This window comes from Hyperoodon ampullatus, assembly GCF_949752795.1.
Source record: "Hyperoodon ampullatus genome assembly, chromosome: 13".
NCBI classification, from domain to species: domain Eukaryota; kingdom Metazoa; phylum Chordata; class Mammalia; order Artiodactyla; family Ziphiidae; genus Hyperoodon; species Hyperoodon ampullatus.
In genome coordinates, this window is record NC_136926.1 from 10,154,131 (window position 1) to 10,173,266 (window position 19,136).

Here is a 19,136-nt window from a genome sequence, read left to right on the forward strand (position 1 = left end):
CCAACAATGGTCAGCGTTTCCCTTGATATCATATTTTTTCTTTCTTCTTTTTTTTTTTGCCTCTAGTCAGCACTTTCACAGCCACTGAAGTCAAGCCTATTTGGAACCAAATCATAAGCAATGATTGTTACAGAAGAGCTTTTTTTTTTTCCCCCAGCCACACCACATGGCCTGCGGGATCTTAGTTCCCCACCCAGGGATTGAACCCGGGCCCCTGGCAGTGAAAGCGCTGTGTCTTAACCACTGGACTGCCAGGGAATTCCCTACAGAAGAGCTTTTTAAAACAAATGTCAGCATCTATGTGAGAAAAAATAGAGGACCAGTGGAACTGGTATGGAGTGAAAAGCCAATTCCTTCTTTTCAATAAACCCAATAATAATAACAGTAATAATACATGATAGATAAGGATCCCATCAGGAGGTTTTAAGCAACTAGTGTATAACACCAAAAGCCAAACTTCTGGCCAAGGTCAAGAGGTCCAAGATGAACCAGCCTTTAAAATACTAACAATCTTGTTCCCTTGGAGTGGAAGACAGATAAAATCAGGGGAAACAGTCCCCTGTAGGTAAAGCTGCAAAGGCACATGTGCATTTGTGAATATGGACACAAGTAAATCAAATCTTCCAGTCTAGCCTTAGTAGAAGGTAACAAAGAGACAATTCCAGCTTTTAAAACTCAGCAATTTTTAGAGGCAGCTGAGAGGCCAAGGCTTATCTGGGTTTCACTCTCACACAGGCATTAGCCCAAAGATAGGAAGTTGTGTGCTTTGGCCTCACCAGTGTAGACAAGCTGCCTAAAGAGAGGAAAGGTGTTCTGCAAAAGGAAATGCCGCACTATCAACCTCAAGGACGAGATTCAAGCTGTACCAGGCAAAACCAGTCCTGGCCGTCTACTCTCATAGGGTCTGAACCTTACAGCCACTTTAAGCTTTTCAGCAGCTTTTCACTGCACTCTGATGATGTAATTCAAGTGTGGATTCTTAATTACCTATGCTTTCTTAATCTGACCAAGTAAGCTAAGCCACTAAGGAAGGATGACCAATTCTGAACACAGATTTTGCAGGGCCTTTTTGGGGGGTGAGGAGGGGAGGCTTTCCTTCAGGAAACAACCTGTGTATTTGAACTTCAAAATGTTAAAAGCCAGTTCTTGGACAATAAATCCCTTTAACGCTAAGAAGTAGCAGCCCCAAATGGCTTCTCCCATTTTTCAAGAGCAGTAGATATGTCTTGAAAGGCTTTTGGGTGAGTAAGCAGCACAGTGAGCAGGTGGACTCACGCACCGAGGGAAATGAGGGCCACGGCTGGCTCTTCAGGGCCTCCGGCACCACCAGGAGCTGCTGCAGATGTGGCTGCTGAGAACAGCAGACCCAGCCGAAGACCTCCAGCTCTGTAGATGCTCCCTAAGTGCCCAAGCCTCCTCAGAGGAAGTGACAAGGTTTGTGATACTGGGGATGTGACAAAATCTACTCAACATGAGATAAATTATTTCTTTCTTGGGGGAATTATCTATACCAAAGAAGTATACTTTTTGAACACATTGTTATCTTCTTTAAAATCTTGGTATTGGAAATGTCGCTTCACTGGCTGGAATATTTACTGAGTACCAAGCACATGCCGGGCACTGTGCTATGCAAAGGACAAGAGCAGGGAACAAAATCCATGTGGTTCCTGCTTCAACTCAGCACTGAAATGCACAAAAGACTGAAGCTAACAGCAAAAAACACAGAAGAAACAACTCTTGTTTAAAATGCCTGCCTGCACTGTATAGAGCCCCAAATTTATTTATTTATTTGTTTGTTTGTTTATTTTTAAATTTATTTATTTATTTTTGGCTGTGTTGGGTCTTCGTTGCCGAGCACAGGTTTTCTCTAGTTGTGGCGAGCGGGGGCTGCTCTTTGTTGCGGTGTGCGGGCTTCTCATTGCAGTGGCTTCTCTTGCTGCTGAGCATGGGCTCTAGGTGTGCGGGCTTCAGTAGTTCTGGTGCCGGGCTTAGTTGCTCCGCGGCATGTGGGATCTTCCTGGACCAGGGTTTGAACCCGTGTCCCCTGTACTGGCAGGCAGATTCTTAACCACCGCGCCAGCAGGGAAGCCCTAGAGCCCCAAATTTCAAGAAACCCAGCTTTTGGTTTTTTTCTAGTCCTTTGATTTTACTGTTCTTTTCTCACCATAAACTCAGAAAAAGAAAAACCTATTATGATCAAGGTTCCTTTACTGTCACAGTGATCACATTTTTACTTCTGAGAACACATTTTTACTTTTCAAAAGAGCTATCTCCTGGGCTGGCCCAAGGATATTAAGTGAAAATGAGTCAACATACTCCATTGAGAGGTTATCTGTCCTTTTTTTGTCCCAAGGAACTACAAAACTGAATCCCCTTCTACTTCCCTGTATCCTGAATTACAAATTCCTTACCCAAAGACTAAATTTCCTAAGGGGCACAGTACAACTCTGTAGGCACATCTAACACCTCCAGCATAAAGAAAGACGAGGCCAACAGAAATTCAAGAAATGATAAAAGACATAGAGAAGGCCTATTAGTTCTTAATAAAATTCTATGCTGAGAAAAAGAAAGGAGTAAGAATATAGTTACCTGTCCAGGCCATGGAGTCAGGCTGCCTGTGTTTGAATCATAACTTGGACACTTACTAGCTATGTAGCCTTGGGCAAGTGTCTCACCCATGTCTGTTTCCTCAATTATAAAATATGAAAATAATGACACCTACCTTATGGCATAACTGAGAGGACTCGAGGAGCTGACGCATGAAAAGCACTTAGCACAGGCTTGACATCTAGTAAGTTACTCAAGAGTTGGTGATATTGAGTCTATTCTCATTAGGGCCCAATATTAATCTAACAACTTCAAGTCTTATACCAGGAGGGTAATTTTAGGCCTTAGACCCTAAGATCCAGCATTACAGATAAATAATACAACTCACGATACCAAGGTCAAGGGTTCTATCCTCACAGAGCACTCAGAAAGCTGTATCACAGTCTCAGAAAACATGTGTCAACTTAAGCAACCTGCACTTGGTCCAAAGACAGAGGTGGAGAGACAATGCAGAAATACAAAGAAAATCCATTAACAGTAGCAGAAGATTTCCACAGCACTATCTGCAGACTGTGAAGGGCCACATGTGCTACAGGGAAGTTTGTGGGTTTATTAGACAAGTTAGTGCTGTGGGCTTAATACACTTCAGACTAAATAAAAAGTCTAATATGTTCTTAAACATTTTTCCCCAGTCTCTTTCTGTGACTTTCCCTGTGTTACTTATCACCCTTGCTTGTTCGGTAGAAGCTATAAGTAAAATACTGCCATTACACAATTTTTCTGGCAAACAGTGAATATCTTCCCTTCCCCACACTTTCATCCCACTCCTGCTGGAAGAGGACTACACCCTAGGGATTAAAAGTGAGGGCTCAAATCCCAGCTCAGTCACTTATTTCTAGCTGTATAACCCTGGTCAAATCACTAACCTCTCTCCGTAGTCAGTTTCCTCACTTGTAAAACTAGGATAACAACAGTAGGGCCGTAGTGAGGATTACATCAGCTAATGCACATCAAGCACTTAGCAGAGTGAATGGGACAGAATAAGTGGTCAATAAAGGTTGCGTGTTATCATCAATACCCTTATTATTAGATTCAAAAAGATTTAAAATACCACGTGCCCACTATTTGGAAAGTTCTTCAGCAACCTTGGAAGGTCTTCTGACAGTCAGTGAAAGCAGCTGTGAAGTGCTTTTCGGTTCTCAGTGTCAACTTGTGAAGTCTAAGCTTACAGAACCGTTGAAACACATTTTAAATGTCTCTCTCAAATGTGTGGTGCTTTGTAAAGGTTAAAGATAACAACTGTGTACCCTCTTGTACACGGAATTCCACACTAAGGGTTCTTTCTCAGTGGCCTGCTGAACAGGTACAAATATAATCCAACTCTTATTTCTCTCTTTCTTTTGTGTGTGTCCATGTGGCATGCGGGATCTTAGTTCTCCAACCAGGGATTGAACCTGCACCCCCTGTAGTGGAAGTGAGGAGGCTTAACTACTGGACTGCCAGGGAAGCCCCGAACTCTTATTCTGTTCCCACGGCCAATGAATGGCTGCTACTGCTGTCAACTCTGCGTTTTTGAAATGAGGAGATGACAAATGGGCCTTGTGTCATGGGCTTCCTATTACCCACAAATCTTGGTGATTGGTCAGAGGCAATGGCAAGTGATCCTACAGGCACACTCATTTCTTTGCCAATCTGCAAGTGGGAAGTGTTTACCTGGGGCAAATTCAGGAAGACTGTTTATCAATGAGGTGAGAAAGAAGTAACTTGGACAGAGCTGCATTTCAAAACCTAATGAGGGGGGCTTCCCTGGTGGCGCAGTGGTTGAGAGCCCGCCTGCCAATGCAGGGGACACGGGTTCGTGCCCCGGTCCGGGAAGATCCCACATGCCGCAGAACGGCTGGGCCCGTGAGCCATGGCCGCTGAGCCTGCGCCCCTGGAGCCTGTGCTCCGCAACGGGAGAGGCCACAACAGTGGGAGGCCCGCGTACCTCAAAAAACAAAAAAAAAAAAAAAAAAAAAAAAAAAAAAAAAAAAAAAAAAACCTAATGAGGGCTTCCCTGGTGGCGCAGTGGTTGAGAGTCTGCCTGCCGATGCAGGGGACACGGGTTCGTGCCCCAGTCCGGGAAGATCCCACATGCCGCAGAGCGGCTAGGCCCGTGAGCCATGGCCACTGAGCCTGTGCGTCCGGAGCCTGTGCTCGGCAACGGGAGAGGCCACAACAGTGAGAGGCCCGCATACTGCAAAAAAAAAAAAAAAAAAGTTGGAAAAAAAAAAAACCCCTAATGAAATGTCAAAATGTAACAGGCTATAAAAAAATAAAATGAAAACAAATTGAATGAAACCTATGGATAAGGTAGCCAGCCCTTTAATAACCTGCATAATACCTAAAGCTTACCTCATTTTTATATTCACATAGAAACATGAATGCTCCTAAGAATAAAAACCAAGAGAATATCTTTCTAACATCTTTAGAACTGAGGCGCATGCAAAATGATGCTTAATGCAACAAGTAAAACGGACTGGATGGCAAAACCTTCCTAAGTCAAAAACTCTCTTATAACGTGCAAATACTTTTAAAAGCTGAAAATATCACCATTCTTTCAGTGTTTGTCTCTCTACTGCAGTGATTTCCAATTAGAACTCTAAAGCATCTTTTGCGACTTCCCTGGTGGTGCAGTGGTTAAGAATCCGCCTGCCAATGCAGGGGACACAGATTCAAGCCCTGGTCCAGGAAGATCCCACATGCCGAGGAGCAACTAAGCCCACGTGCCACAACTACTGAGCCTGCGCTCTAGAGCCCGTGAGCCACAACTACTGAGCCCACGTGCCACAACTAATGAAGCCTGTGCACCTAGACCCCGTGCTCCGCAACGAGAAGCCACTGCAATGAGAAGCCCGCGCACCACAAAGAAGAATAGCCCCAGTTTGCTACAACTAGAGAAAGCATGTGTGCAGCTACGAAGACCTTACACCTTACGTGCCAAAAAGAAATAAATAGATAAAATACATTAAAAAAAAAAAAAAGGAACTCTAAAGCATCTTTAACGATGCAAGGAGTGTCACAAAACCCCTCTTGTCACCAAAAAAAATTTTTTAATTGATTTTATTTTCTAAAATGTTCCAAAGAATATCTACTAAAAAGAGGATGATCCAAGCAGGGGCACAGTTTTATAAAGGCAAATAATAATACAGGATTAACTTCAGAAAGTTTGGGAACTCTTGTTCTACTGGAATGATTACTACTGGATAAACAAACACCCACAACCCTAGATTTCATACTCAATCCAGTTTATAAAAAATAGCAGGTATGAATTAGAACAGCATGTCTGCTGATGAATTTAGAAATATTTCTAGAATTACAACAATACTCTAGAACATATCAAGACTCTGAAGTGCAAAATGCAGTAAATCACACACGGCTACTATCAAACAGTTTCAAAAACACAGTTTCTGTGGCAAAGAGGCTTTTAATATCTTAACTTTTACCTGAGCACTCAACTTTATCAGCACCATATACTGATTTGGAGTAGAGTCTCTGATGATTTTCATTTGTTCAATTACTTCATTAAATGGGGCGACAAACTTCATGAGGTCATGACTGGTCATTGTCGCAGGGACTGTGAGAATACACAGCATGGCACTGCGCCTCACATCTTCTTTTAAGGAGGTCATCTTACTAATAAGACAATAATTAGACTGTCTTGAATAGATGAGGTATAGTTAGTGCAAACAACACTAGTTACACAACTTTTATGTCCCAGAAAAAAAAGTGTAATGCTTTATAAATCAAGTTAAACAGCTTGTTATTTTACCTGAAAATACACACTACATGGGTAAATGCAGAATCCCTTAAACATACCTGCAATGGAGTTTAAGGTAAGCTTTGAAATGTTCTACGTTATACCCAGCACTGACATTTTTAATCTTCAGTTAAAGGCTTGTTATGGTTATAAATCTCCATCAGGCAAACTTGCAGTTTGTGTTTTGCTCTCAGTTTTCTAGTAAGAACTATCCTTAGATAATGTAGAAGCACAACTCAAACTACGGACTTCTCTCAAAGGGTCTCAAAGAGAAAAGAGCTCTAAATATAGGAAGGACAATTCTGAACCATGAGAATGTGACTCTGAAGATTACAGAAAGTGTTGCTGGGTTGGAATAGCTGGAATAGAGGGGAAAGAAAAACCTCCCATGATGCAATTTGCTTTTGAAATGCTGCAAACTCACAGCTATGATCCAAAATGACTACCCGAGTATTCTGCTTCCCAGTGGGAACCTAGCAGACAAGTTAGGACAAGGACAGCCTTTAAAGAGATCAGCTACCAATTATCCAAGGAGCTGGTGGCCCAGCTTGTAGACTAGCAAAACCCTTCCTTTCCTTTGGCCTCCAGCAAGCCTTGTTTGGACCACAGAAAGGGGTAAAATGACATGATGAAATTGCAACCCATTATGTGACTTCTTAGCAGCTTCTTTAGTAAAGACTTGGTGGGAACATGAGTCTACAGTGATGTTATGGATCATTTAGAATTTTTCTTTTCTTTTTTATCTTCCTTCCTTTCAATTTCCCAATCACCTGCATGCCTACCTTCTCAGGGAATATTTTCCTAGGTATTTTCTCAAGTGAATCTACACAATTCTTTCCTAAGAAGCTTTGACCCAATGTACGAGATTTAACCATATATAAAACATCTAAGGATTCTTTAACACACAGTATATGAAAGTACTATCCCTTTGAAGTTTAAAATACCCACTTCCCTTCAGGGCAAGAGATTTTTCTCTGCCCTGTGGCAAAAAACAGACAAACTCAAAAGAGAAAAGGATTTTCTTACTTTGTCTTGTATAGATGCATAATACCGTGAACTATTTCAACGGAGGGGTTTCCACTGAAGAACGAAATCTGGTCTGGAAGCTGTTTGGATGGAGAATCGGGAGCAGTGTTTACGCCTTCTTTACTTTGATCTTTACTTCTCTGTGCAGTGGGGGAGGCTTCTGAAGACTTCCTGTCTTCCACTGTAGCTTTCAGCTCATCTTTCACAAACCAAAAATTGGATTATAAACTGATAGGAAATATGCTGAAGGACTCTAATCAGATGAAAACTTTGAGTAGAATAATAAACTGGAAGAGAAGTTGTAATGTACTGCACTAAGAACTACATTCACAGAACAGCAGAGCTGTGGAGGCATCTCAGCTAGGAAGTACTCTTCGCCCGTCCCCCGCCCCAAACGTCATTAACACCCGCAGAGACTCAACAGCGGCCTCTACATTTAGAAGTACCATAATAAGGCAGGTGTCTTCCATCGTGCGCTCCTAAGTGGGATAAACATTCAGGGCTGTGAAGTTCGAAAACCAAACCTACCAGTTCTCCACGCTGGAGATGCAATACACTTCCATTCCCCTGGATGGAATGAGCTGGCAGAGCAGGGGGAGTCACAACACATTTACCTGGATTCAACATGATCTGCCCCTGACCTATGTGGTAAGTAGCTCTCCTCACTGAGCAGAGCTGTCAACCTAGCTTGTTAGGATTGATTTAGGAGAAATATTCAGAGAAGTTGAAATGCGGCCTAATGACCTCACGTAAGGCACAAAGGCAGTAAAAGATAAAAGTATGTTTCATTGAACACTGTGTATAAAACAGGCAACCGTGGGTTTACGTTACAAAAGATAGTCTTCTAGGGTTTTAGGAAGCATACCTGGGTTGGCCTTCATGGTCTCAATGATCATATCTGTCATTTCTCGACGGCCAAGATGCTGATGTATGATCGCTGCTTTCTCCCCTGGTGATTTCCCTTCTAAACAGGCTACAGCTGAAGCTAGTGTCTTCTTTTTGATCTCCTCATCAGACATTTCCCCGACTAAAGAACACATGAATGATTAATACCCGATAATAAAACAAGCTCCTTTCTACTCTCAATGTATCCATCCATAGGTTTTCCTTTTCTCTCTGCTGCCCTCCCCCAAGACTGTAAGATGCCTTTGAGGTGGCCATCTCACTCACCTCTGGGGCTCCTGCAGTGCCTGACAGTCAATTAATGCCCGGTGCAATAAACTCAGCAATGCAGGACTGCTCTAGTGAAAACCATGCACTTTAAAGCAAATGAACGAGATAAAAGCTTTGAGAGTGATTATGCTCAGGTGAACCAACATTTTAGTAACATTTGTAGAGTGAAACTGTGTGCTGAGCCCCAAATGAAGGCATCAAGTCCGCTAATAAACAAAACTTTAAAAAACTTTTGGGGGTAGTTTTCTTAAGCACCCTTATGCTATCATGCCCTGGAAATCCATGATCATTGTCTTAAATCACTGAAACACACAAAAATGGAAAAGGAATTTGGAAACTCGACTGGAATATCCTTAATATAGGCTCTATCAGAGCAGAGATCAGGCCTGTTTTGCCCATCACTGTATCCCTTGCACTTACAGTGCCTACCACACATTGGAAGCTCTTTAAAGATCTGTTGAATAAATTAATGAATCAATGACTGACCCATGTAGAAGTGTATATGTGGCCTATGTCAATTTAGTTGACTTTCAGAACTCAGTAGCCTATTAAATCACATTCAATCTTTAATTTGCAGCTTCAAAACTCACATACTCAGTGAAGTTTCCAATGACACCATCCCTACCAGCCCCAGGCCCCTTCCCCAAACCAAACACATACTCTTGTAATAGCTTTCCAAACTCTTTTTTTCCTTTCCTTCACCACATTTGTCACAGCTGTAATTCTACATTTATTTTATTTTTTAAATTTATTTATTTATTTATTTATTTTTGGCTGTGCTGGGTCTTCGTTGCTGCGTGCAGGCTTTCTGTAGTTGTGGCGAGCAGGGGCTGCTCTCCGTTGCGGTGCGCGGGCGTCTCATCGCGGTGGCTTCTCATCGCGGTGGCTTCTCTTGCTGAGGCGCACAGGCTTCAGAGTGCAGGCTCAGTAGTTGTGGCACATGGGCTCTAGAGCGCAGGCTCAGTAGTTGTGGCGCACGGGCTTAGCTGCTCCGCGGCATGTGGGGCCTTCAACGACCAGGGCTTGAACCCGTGTCCCCTGCACTGGCAGGCAGATTCTTAACCACTGCGCCACCAGGGAAGTCCCTACATTTATTTTGTAATTACTTACTTAATCTGTCTCCATAAACTGAACTGCTGGTGCCATTAAAGCAAGGACCACATCCCTTTCCGCACACAACTAAAGCTCCAACAGAGAGTGAACATTCAAAAACTGTTTCTTGAACGAATGTTGTTGTTAGGTAATTGTTGGAGGTCCAAGGAGCGGAGCCACACCTGCATTCCCCACGGAGGCGGCTGTGTGGCTGGGAATGAAGAGCTCAGACTCTCAAGTCCAGCTCTTCGAGGTAGAATACCCATATTGCCACTGGCAGACGATCGTGGGCAAGGCACTTAATCCCTGGGCTTCAGCTTCCCAGTTCTGTAAAAGGGTCATACACCCATCTAACTAATAGAGTTATATGAAGATAATTAGAAACAGTGCACACGAAGTGTTTAGTACAGTGCTCGGACACCAGAAGTGTACACGTTTTCATTACAAGTATAACTATTGCTACAGGGCGCTTAAATAAATAGTCTTTCAAAGAGGAACGATTTAATTAAACCAGGGGCCGTCAGCGAGCTGGGGATTCCGTCTCTGCCTTCACAAAACGCAGACGAAACCAACTCGCACAACTCGGCCCCAACCCAGGGCGGAGAGCGACGCGCCAAATATAAACAGAGTCCCGATGGGGAGGCACCAGGAAGGAGGGACCGGGAAAGGCTTCCCAGAGGTGACATCTGGGAAGACCTCCTAAGGATGGAGGGAATGAGAGGGATCCCAACCACCTCTCGGCTTCCTCCTGAGGAGAAAGCCCTCGTCGCGGCCCCTCCTCGGACACGGACTCTGGGAGGACGAGCCCCCGGGGCCCAGGCGCGGGCTACGGGGGAGGCGGCAAGGCCGCGGACTCACCAGCAGCGCTGAAGCCGAAGCCGGCGGGGACCGGCGAGTGTTCTGCGAGCTCCAGGCGGATGACAACCAGTGACACACTCATAGGGCAGGCGCTGGTCGGCGCGAGCCCCGGTGGGCTCAGGCGAGGCTGGGAGACGAGCCTTGAAGCCGAGCGGCCTGGGGCGGGCAGTGCCGCCGCCGCGCCTCAGCTCCGCCGCAACCGCCTCAGCAGCAGCAGCTCCGGGTGCCACAACACCCTCCGCTTCCGCCTCCCGGCCGCCGTCCCTGACCCGTGAGGTTACGCATGCTCGGATCAGCGCGCCCCCTGATTGGGTGCGGAGGCAGGCACGTGACTGGCGTGTCTGCGGGGAGGTGAGCCTGCACCCTTCGGGAAGGGATCTCGAAGAGTTCGTGGAGGTGGCACGTCACTGGGATACCGGAAGCTGGGCCCCCAGTAGGGGAATCGGTGGGTGTGCGCCCAGACCCGAGTTAGCCTATCTGAGAGACCTCGCCCTCATCCCAGCTCATCTGACGGCGAGGGGCCTTTGGCTCCGCGAGGTCTCCGAATTGTCCGCGGAACCCGCGCCCTGCAGAGAGTTCTGGCCTCTTTTTGTCCTGTTCGATCTCTCGCTCTAGCTGTAGGCAGGGTTGCTTTGTGTCAGCCACGCTTTACAGACAGGTGCGCTGAGGCTCAAAGAGGTGAATACGCTTTTCTGAGGACCCATCGGGGGTCGGAACTAGATTGCAGGGTTTCTGATTCTGTTAAGGTAGCGCGGTGGGCTGGTTAAGTGCCCAGAGCTGGAGATACATCTGGGGGTGAATGAGATGAACACGCAGTTCCTGTTATTATTGAGTAGACCCTGTTCACCTGTTTTGTGACCTTGAGTTAGATTTTGCGTAAAATTGGGATAATATCCCTATACAGCTGTGATGAAATGAGTAGAGCCTGTGGCTCTATTTACATCAGTTTTTCTGAGATTCAGCATTCTTTCCAGTACCTCAGACTGCCTTTAGCATGTAGACATGGAGAACCACAGTCAATACATATATGGCACATATGTGACAGAACGCTGTTCTAGGTATATGCTACCATTACATATAAGGTGTGTCGCAGCACGTCGTGGACGTGTAGGTGTGTGGACTGTATATGCATATAATGTGACCAAATGATAGTTATAGCTTGTGACTGCACCCTATGAATTAGTTTCAGTATACACTGTTTATATCAGTGTTTCTCAACCTCTGCACTATTAACATTATTGGACTCGATAATTCTTTGGGGTGTGTGTATGTCCTATGCTTTATAGGATATTTAGCAGCATCCCTGCCCTGACCCACTAGGTACCAGTAGCATGTCCCAAGTGGTGACTACCAAAAATGTCTCGAGACATTCCCAAACGTCCCGTTGGAGCCAAAATTGCCCCCACTGACCGTCTGATTTTTGTGAAACTGCATATGCCATTTGCACCTGCTATATGCATATAATATATGAGACCTCATGAAGTTTTTAAAAATTATTATTATTTTTAAAATTTTTTGGCCACGCCACTTGGCATGTGGGATCATAGTTCCCCAACCAGGGATCAAACCCGTGCCCCCTGCAGTGGAAGTGTGGAGTCTTAACCACTGGACCTCCAGGGAAGTCCCTTATGTGAACTTTTTAATAGTATATTACAGTAGTAGATAACATTTAATGGTGTGCCAGGTACTAGCTTGAGTGCTTTACATACTTTATCTTATGTAATCGTAACAGCAACTTCATGAGACAGGTAGTATAATTGTTCCCATTTTAATGGAAGAGGAACCTGAGGCTCAGAGAGAGCCACTTGCTCAGGATCTCACATTTAGCAAGTGGCAGAGGTAGACTTTGAACCCAGGCAATCTGATTCCAGAGCCAACACTCAATCTCTACTAAACTATCTCTTTAATATGTGGAAACATACACTGTGTGTGCATGTTTATGAAAGCATAATTTAGGTAGCAAATCTGCATCGTCATACTGACCTCATTCTGAGAGACAGAGAGAAGACATATTCTTAATGGTAGAGGAGGAAAATGCCAGTTCCAGAGAACTAGAATTATTCTCTAGAGATGGGAAAATTGGGCTCGTTACACTTCTTTGTGGCTGCCAATCACTCTGCCTGCCCCCTGTGTTCTCCTATTTTCTTTTTTTTTAATCTTTAAATTTTATTTATTTATTTTTGGCTGCGTTGGGTCTTCGTTGCTGCGCGCGGGCTTTCTCTAGTTGCGGCGAGCGGGGGCTACTCTTCTTTGCAGGGCACGGGCTTCTCGTTGCAGTGGCTTCTCTTCTTGCGGAGCATGGGCTCTAGGCACGTGGGCTTCAGTAGTTGTGGTATGTGGGCTCAGTAGTTGTGGCTCTCGGGCTCTAGAGCGCAGGCTAAGTAGTTGTGGCACACAGGCTTAGTTGCTCTGCGGCATGTGGGATCTTCCCGGACCAGGGCTGAACCCGTGTCCCCTGCATTGGCAGGCGGATTCTTTTTTTTTTTTTGTGGTATGCGGGCCTCTCACTGTTGGGGCCTCTCCCGTTGACGAGAACAGGCTCCGGACGCGCAGGCTCAGCGGCCATGGCTCACGGGCCCAGCCGCTCCACGGCATGTGGGATCTTCCCGGACCGGGGCACGAACCCCTGTCCCCTGCATCGGCAGGCGGACGTTCAACCACTGTGCCATCAGGGAAGCCCGGCAGGCGGATTCTTAACCACTGTGCTACCAAGGAAGGTTATCCCCTATATTCTGAATCATCCAGTTTATTCATCCTTCCAACTCATGTTTCTACTGAGCATGTGCTGTGTGTCTAGACACCATGCTAGGTCCTAGGGGATGGATATATACAAAGATGAAGTAAGGTAGGCCTTTCCTTAAGGAGCTGATACGTAGAGGAGCAGATAGAGTTGAAATCAGGAACTGTGTGATGGGATAAGTGCCCTAGTGAAGGTATGGAGAAGAAGCAATGAGAGTGAAAAAAAAAAAAAAGTAGTTTCAGAATCTTCCAGGAAAAAGAAAGACGAGCCTCTCTAGAGGAGGTAAAGCTGAGGCTGTGATGTAAAAAAGAGTGTAAGTTTACCAGCAGATAAACAGGTGAAGACATTCCAGTCAGTGGGCATGTACCACGGAAGTACCAGGAGGTATGAGAAATCACAGCACTAACCTGCTCCAAAGAGAGCTTTGGGAAGTGGCTAGAACAGAACTATCATCTCTAGTTGGAAGGAAGAAGCAAGGTAGTCGTGGGAGCGTTGCCCACTTACCCATTAGCAGGATTATGAGGCGGACAGTGTCCTCAATGGGGATGAAAGTCAGCCCTTTAGGTCCAGAGACAGTTTTCATCTCTGTTAAGCCCTCACAGAGAATGTGTTGACACTTTTAGGAGCATATAAATAAAGTTCTCCTTCCACCACTAACTTTGGCCATGGCGTAGGAACGTAGGTAAAACCCAAAATGCAAATCAGTCTTTACATTTTTCATTTCAGCATTCATGCCCCAATCCAACAAATTTCCAATTACATAAGAAGCACATTATATCATCTTGAACATTTGCTTCTTAAGAATCCTTTCTTTAGGTGGCTGTCTGGCCAGATACAGTTATTTGATACCTTAATGAAGAATGGCGTCACGAATACTTCTAAAAAAAAAAAAAAAAGAATCCTTTCTTTAGGAACTTCCCTGGTGGTCCAGTGGTTAAGACTCTGCGCTCCCAATACAGGGGGCCGTGTTGGATCCCTGGTCAGGGAACTAGATCCCGCATGCTGGCGCTAAAAATTCTGCATATCGCAACGAAGATCCCGCATGCAGCACAGCCAAATAAATAAATAAATTTTTTTTTTTAAAGAATCCTTTCTTTAGAATCTTACAGAGTTTATTTAGTCCTTATGGTGGCACTGAAGTGACTCCCATGAACAGGCAGGCTGTCTTACCAACCTGTTTTGCTCTAACTTGCTTCTTAGTAAGCTTTTTAACCATAGACATCGCATGAGAAGCTTCCAGATTTTCAAGTGGAACTGACTGCAAATAGAATTTGGTTTAATTATTTTGGTTTTTTCCCAGGTTTTTATTTCAGACGTACAAAAAAGTTGAAGAATAGTACAGTGATCTCTCATAAACCCTTCATCGTGTACCCTTCACCAAGATTGATTAATTATTAACATTTTGCCACATTTGATTTATGTCTGCACGTTTATATATCTATATACACGTTACCTGTTACGTGTATTTTGTTTTTTTTCCCGAACTTTTTGAAAGTAAGTTTAGAAAAGAGGCAATGGAGAACAATCAGGAGGACATCGCCCTGCTCTGTAGGAGGGGTGATGGTGTGGTGGCATGGCGAGTGCTAGGAGGAGGTGGGTACAGGGCATCCTGCTCATTGGTCTCTTCTGGTAGCCAGAAGAGGTTTCATGAAGGAAGTTACAGGTAAACTACAGCCCCCCGAAGGCCTGGCAGCAGGAGGAGAGCATCACGTGTTTGAGGAAGCGGCCGTGGACCTGAGTGTCCTGATCACCAGGTTAAGGTGAAATAGGAGGGAGAGCTGCGGCCGGAAGGGGAGAGGCAGAACTCAGAGGGCCTTTTCAGGCAGGTTAAGGAACTGAGAGTTTATCTTGAGGACAGTGGGGGGCCGTTGGAGGTTTTAAGTGGGGTTAGGATATGATCAAATATGCAATCTTGAATGATAACTGGTTGAAGAGTGAAGAAAGAATGAGGTTTGAGAAGAGGCAGGGGGACCAGTTAGGGGGCCGTCGCAGAGGTCCGTGGTCGAGATCACGCAGTGAGAGTGGAGAGAGGTAGACGGAGAGCTTCGGGAGGAAGGATGGGCCGCGCCCAGCACCCGGAGCCGAGGTGTCTGGCTGGAGGACGCAGGGAAGTCGGGGTGAATCCAGTTTTCCAGCTTGGGCGGCTGGGAGAACGGTGGAGCCCTTTCCTGAGCCAAGTAACTTAGGCAAGGAGTGGTCAGGGAGGGCGGAGATCCTGCGTTCCGCTCTGGTGGTGTCTGAAGCGCTGGTTGGAGGTCAGAGGAGGTGTGCAGGTGCCACCCTGAGCACCAGGGTGGAGGTCTGCTTGGAGGCAGCGACGGCAAACTATGTCCTGTGCCTTCTCCGCAGCCTCGGCTCCAACATGTGCCTGAGGCGGCTTTTGCAGTCTGCACAGCTCCAGCGGGCTTGGAGGGCGGTCTTCGTGAAACATGGCCAGGGCAGGCACCAGGGAGCCTGGCGATGGACACATTCTGGAAGCGGCACCTACAGAGCAGTGATTTTTGACATGGGCGGAGTTCTCATTCCTTCTACAGGGAGAGTGGCTGCAGGTGAGCTCTTCATTCTCCTTCACCTTTGGAGACTGCAGTGGGTAGGGGTGGGGGAAAGGAGTGTGGTGAGGGGAGACGGCAGCGTGTCCCAGTGGGAACTATGCTTGCTCTTGAGTCAAATTCCAAGCAACAGTTAGTGGCTGAGTATCTTGGGCAAATTATTTAACTGCTCTGAGTCTTAGTTTCCTCATTGTTAAATTACGGCTAATGATAGTACCCACCTCTTTGGGGTTGGAGGAGGGTTAAATGAGATAATTCATGGAGAGCACTTGATTAGCAGGGTGAGTGCTTGGTTCATCTGAAATTCTCAATAAACGACGAGCTGCTATTGTTATTGTTGTTAATGTTATTGGTGGAATTTAACTACCTTTCCCTGAGAACGACTTCTGAATCCTGAAATCCTCTCTGTCCCCCCCTCCCCGCTTTGATCATAGCCTTTCCTTTTCCACCGACCTCCCTTCTAAACCTGCTTTTGCTACTACAAGATCAAACCTCTAGGCTCTGATCCTTCCTTTTTCAGCCCCTCCTGGTATTACCTTTTTACCCACTCAGTTCAACTGACTTAAGTGTGATTTGTTTGGCTTGAAGTGTTAGAAAGCCTAACAAAACAGTGACTGAACCAAGACTGAAGTTGATTTCTTTTGCACATGAAAGTCCAGGTATGTGGTCTGGGCCAGTGTGTTGCTCTGTGATGTCAGCGCCCTGGGCTCTTTTCATTGTGTTGCTTTGCTGTGAGTGCACTTCATTTCCACTTTCACTGCATGGGTCAGGCTTGGCTGCCTCACTTTCTACCCACATTCCCATTCTAGCCAGCAGGAAGGAAAAAGGACCGAACAGCTGTCCCTGTTCTTTTGACTTACTGTGGTTGCTGATTGGGCAGTTTTCTATGCTAAATCAACCCAACTTCAGGTTTTCTGTGCCCCTGGTTGCAAAATTACCCAGCTCTGCTAACTGGTTAGGTGAGCTATTTTTTTTTTTTTTTTTTTTTTAGCTCCAGCTGCAGTTGAGCCCTCAGCCTCTCTATTCCTCCACTCATATTCCTCTTGCATTCACCAAACTCCCCCCGGAGCCATCATACTTCCCCAGACCAAACCTTCATACTTGGCAGACAGCCAAGTCTCCTTTTACAGAGAACATAAAGATCACTTGGCAGGAGTTTTCTCAGCTTTCTCCAGAATATCTTGAGAACCTATTCACTCCTTGCCGCTGCCACTGCCTCTACACAAATTAGATTCCTAAATTCTCCCGCCTGCACTGGCACATCAGCCCCCTAACTCCTAACTCTACCCCTGGCCTTCTGGGTTTTGCACACAGTGCCCGGAACTGCCCTTCTGAAACACACATCTTATCCCTTCCCTCTCCTGCTTCAAATCCTTGAGTGCCTGCATCTTTTCACTTAGATTAAAACCGGAAGCTTTGCCTGGTTCCAGGGCCTCACAACCAGCTCTCATGTCCTTTTGTCACACCGTTTCCTATGTACGCCCACATTTCAGCTACCTTGGACTACTTGATGCTCTTTAAACTTGTCAAATGTGCTTATACTCCTGTGCCTTTGCAAGTTCTGTTCTCTCTGATCAGAGCTACCCTTCCCTGCCTCCTCTGCCTTTTCAAATCCTGCTCATACTTTTAAATGGTATGTTATTCAGCAGTGCCTGGAATCTTTGGAGCACATAGTAAGTCTTGTGGTTGTTGTTATTATTGACTTGTGTTTTTATTTTATATTTATAATGTTTCTGCCATACCAGAATTTTCTTTTTTTTTTTTTTAAAGAAGATGTTGGGGGTTGGAGTTTTATTAATTAATTTATTTATTTTTGCTGTGTTGGGTCTTTGTTTCTGTGCAGGGCTTTCTCTAGTTGTGGCAAGCGGGGGCCACTCTTCATCGCGATGTGCGGGCCTCTCACTATCGTGGCCTCTCTTGTTGCAGAGCACAGGCTCCAGACGCGCAGGCTCAGTAGTTGTGGCTCATGGGCCTAGTTGCTCCGTGGCATGTGGGATCCTCCCAGACCAGGGCTCAAACCCGTGTCCTCTGCATTAGCAGGCAGACTACCACTGTGCCACCAGGGAAGCCCCAAAATTTTCATTTTTGATGCCATCAAAATCATCTGTGTTTTTCTTTATGGCTTGCATGTTATGAGACTAGGCTAAGGAAGTCTTTTTTTTCTTCACGTTCATAAAGACGTTGCATATTGTTTTCTAACTTTTAGAAGTTTTTTTTTTCTGAATTGGGTACTTAGTCTGTTGGGAATTCATTTTTGTGATGGTGAGAAACAGGGATTTAATTAAATTTTTTCTATACAGAAACTCAGTTATGCCAACCTCATTTATTAAATAGTTGGTGCTGAAAGGATATTTTTAAAAATACAAAGATATGCTGTATAGCACAGGGAACTCTCCTTCACTTTGCTGTATAGTAAAAACTGGGGGGCTTCCCTGGTGGCGCAGTGGTTGAGAGTCCGCCTGCCGATGCAGGGGACACGGGTTCGTGCCCCGGTCAGGGAAGATCCCACATGCCGCGGAGCGGCTAGGCCCGTGAGCCATGGCCGCTGAGCCTGCGCGTCCGGAGCCTGTGCTCCGCAACGGGAGAGGCCACAACAGTGAGAGGCCCGCATACCGCAAAAAAAAAAAACTGGGAACTCTCCTTCACTGTGCTGTATAGTAGAAACGAACACAACATTGTAAAACAACTATACCCCAATAAATAAATAAATAAAAGTACACCTAAAAAAAAAATACAAGGACAATTTCTTACTGTCACCTCCACCCCTCCCTGGTCAGTCCTAGGCTTCATTGGTTATCATTGTGAAAAGTTTGTTTATCCTTCCAAAAATTGCCTATATATACATGAGTGTGTGTGAGTGTGTGTGTGTAAACTGTGTCTACACAGATTGGGTCATACTGTACACACTGTTATGTACCTTTCCTTTTTTCTGACCCAGTAGAATATCTTGCCAAATTTTCCACATCAGCAGGCAAAGGTCTAGTTAAGGGATTAGCAAACTTTTTCTGTCAAGGGCACTAGATGGGCTTCACAAGCCATACAATCTCTGTATGGCTTTACTATTGGAGCCAGCAACAGCCATAGACAATAGTAAACAAGTACTAGTGTTCCAATAAAACTTTATTTACAAAAACAGATGGGAGACAGATTTGGCCCCCAGGCCATAATTTGCCAACCCTTGGCCTAGTTTATACATTTTAACATCTACGAGGTATTCCATCCTATGGATGTACCATGGTTGATTTAACAAGCCCTTTAGTAACGTGCATGTAAGTTTCTAGTTTTTATTGTGAGCAGTTCTGCACAACAGCCGTGTACATAATCTTTGCTTACTTTTATAAATATATCTGTG

At 45.2% G+C, this 19,136-nt stretch overlaps 2 protein-coding genes across 2 annotated transcripts in view; one reads left to right on the forward strand and one right to left on the reverse strand.

Moving 5' to 3' along the window:
- Positions 1 to 10,577, reverse strand: part of BRAP (BRCA1 associated protein) — a gene marked incomplete at its 5' end in the record, with an annotated part of 28,917 nt that extends 18,340 nt beyond the window's left edge. The window contains 4 exons of the mRNA XM_079717176.1: positions 6,033 to 6,222; positions 7,373 to 7,571; positions 8,238 to 8,399; positions 10,496 to 10,577. Coding sequence (XP_079573302.1) covers positions 6,033 to 6,222; positions 7,373 to 7,571; positions 8,238 to 8,399; positions 10,496 to 10,577 — 633 coding nt within the window. The remainder of the gene's footprint in view (positions 1 to 6,032; positions 6,223 to 7,372; positions 7,572 to 8,237; positions 8,400 to 10,495) is intronic.
- A 5,020-nt stretch (positions 10,578 to 15,597) lies between these two features.
- ACAD10 (acyl-CoA dehydrogenase family member 10) overlaps positions 15,598 to 19,136 on the forward strand; it is a gene marked incomplete at its 5' end in the record, with an annotated part of 45,529 nt that continues 41,990 nt past the window's right edge. The window contains one exon of the mRNA XM_079717725.1: positions 15,598 to 15,784. Coding sequence (XP_079573851.1) covers positions 15,598 to 15,784 — 187 coding nt within the window. The remainder of the gene's footprint in view (positions 15,785 to 19,136) is intronic.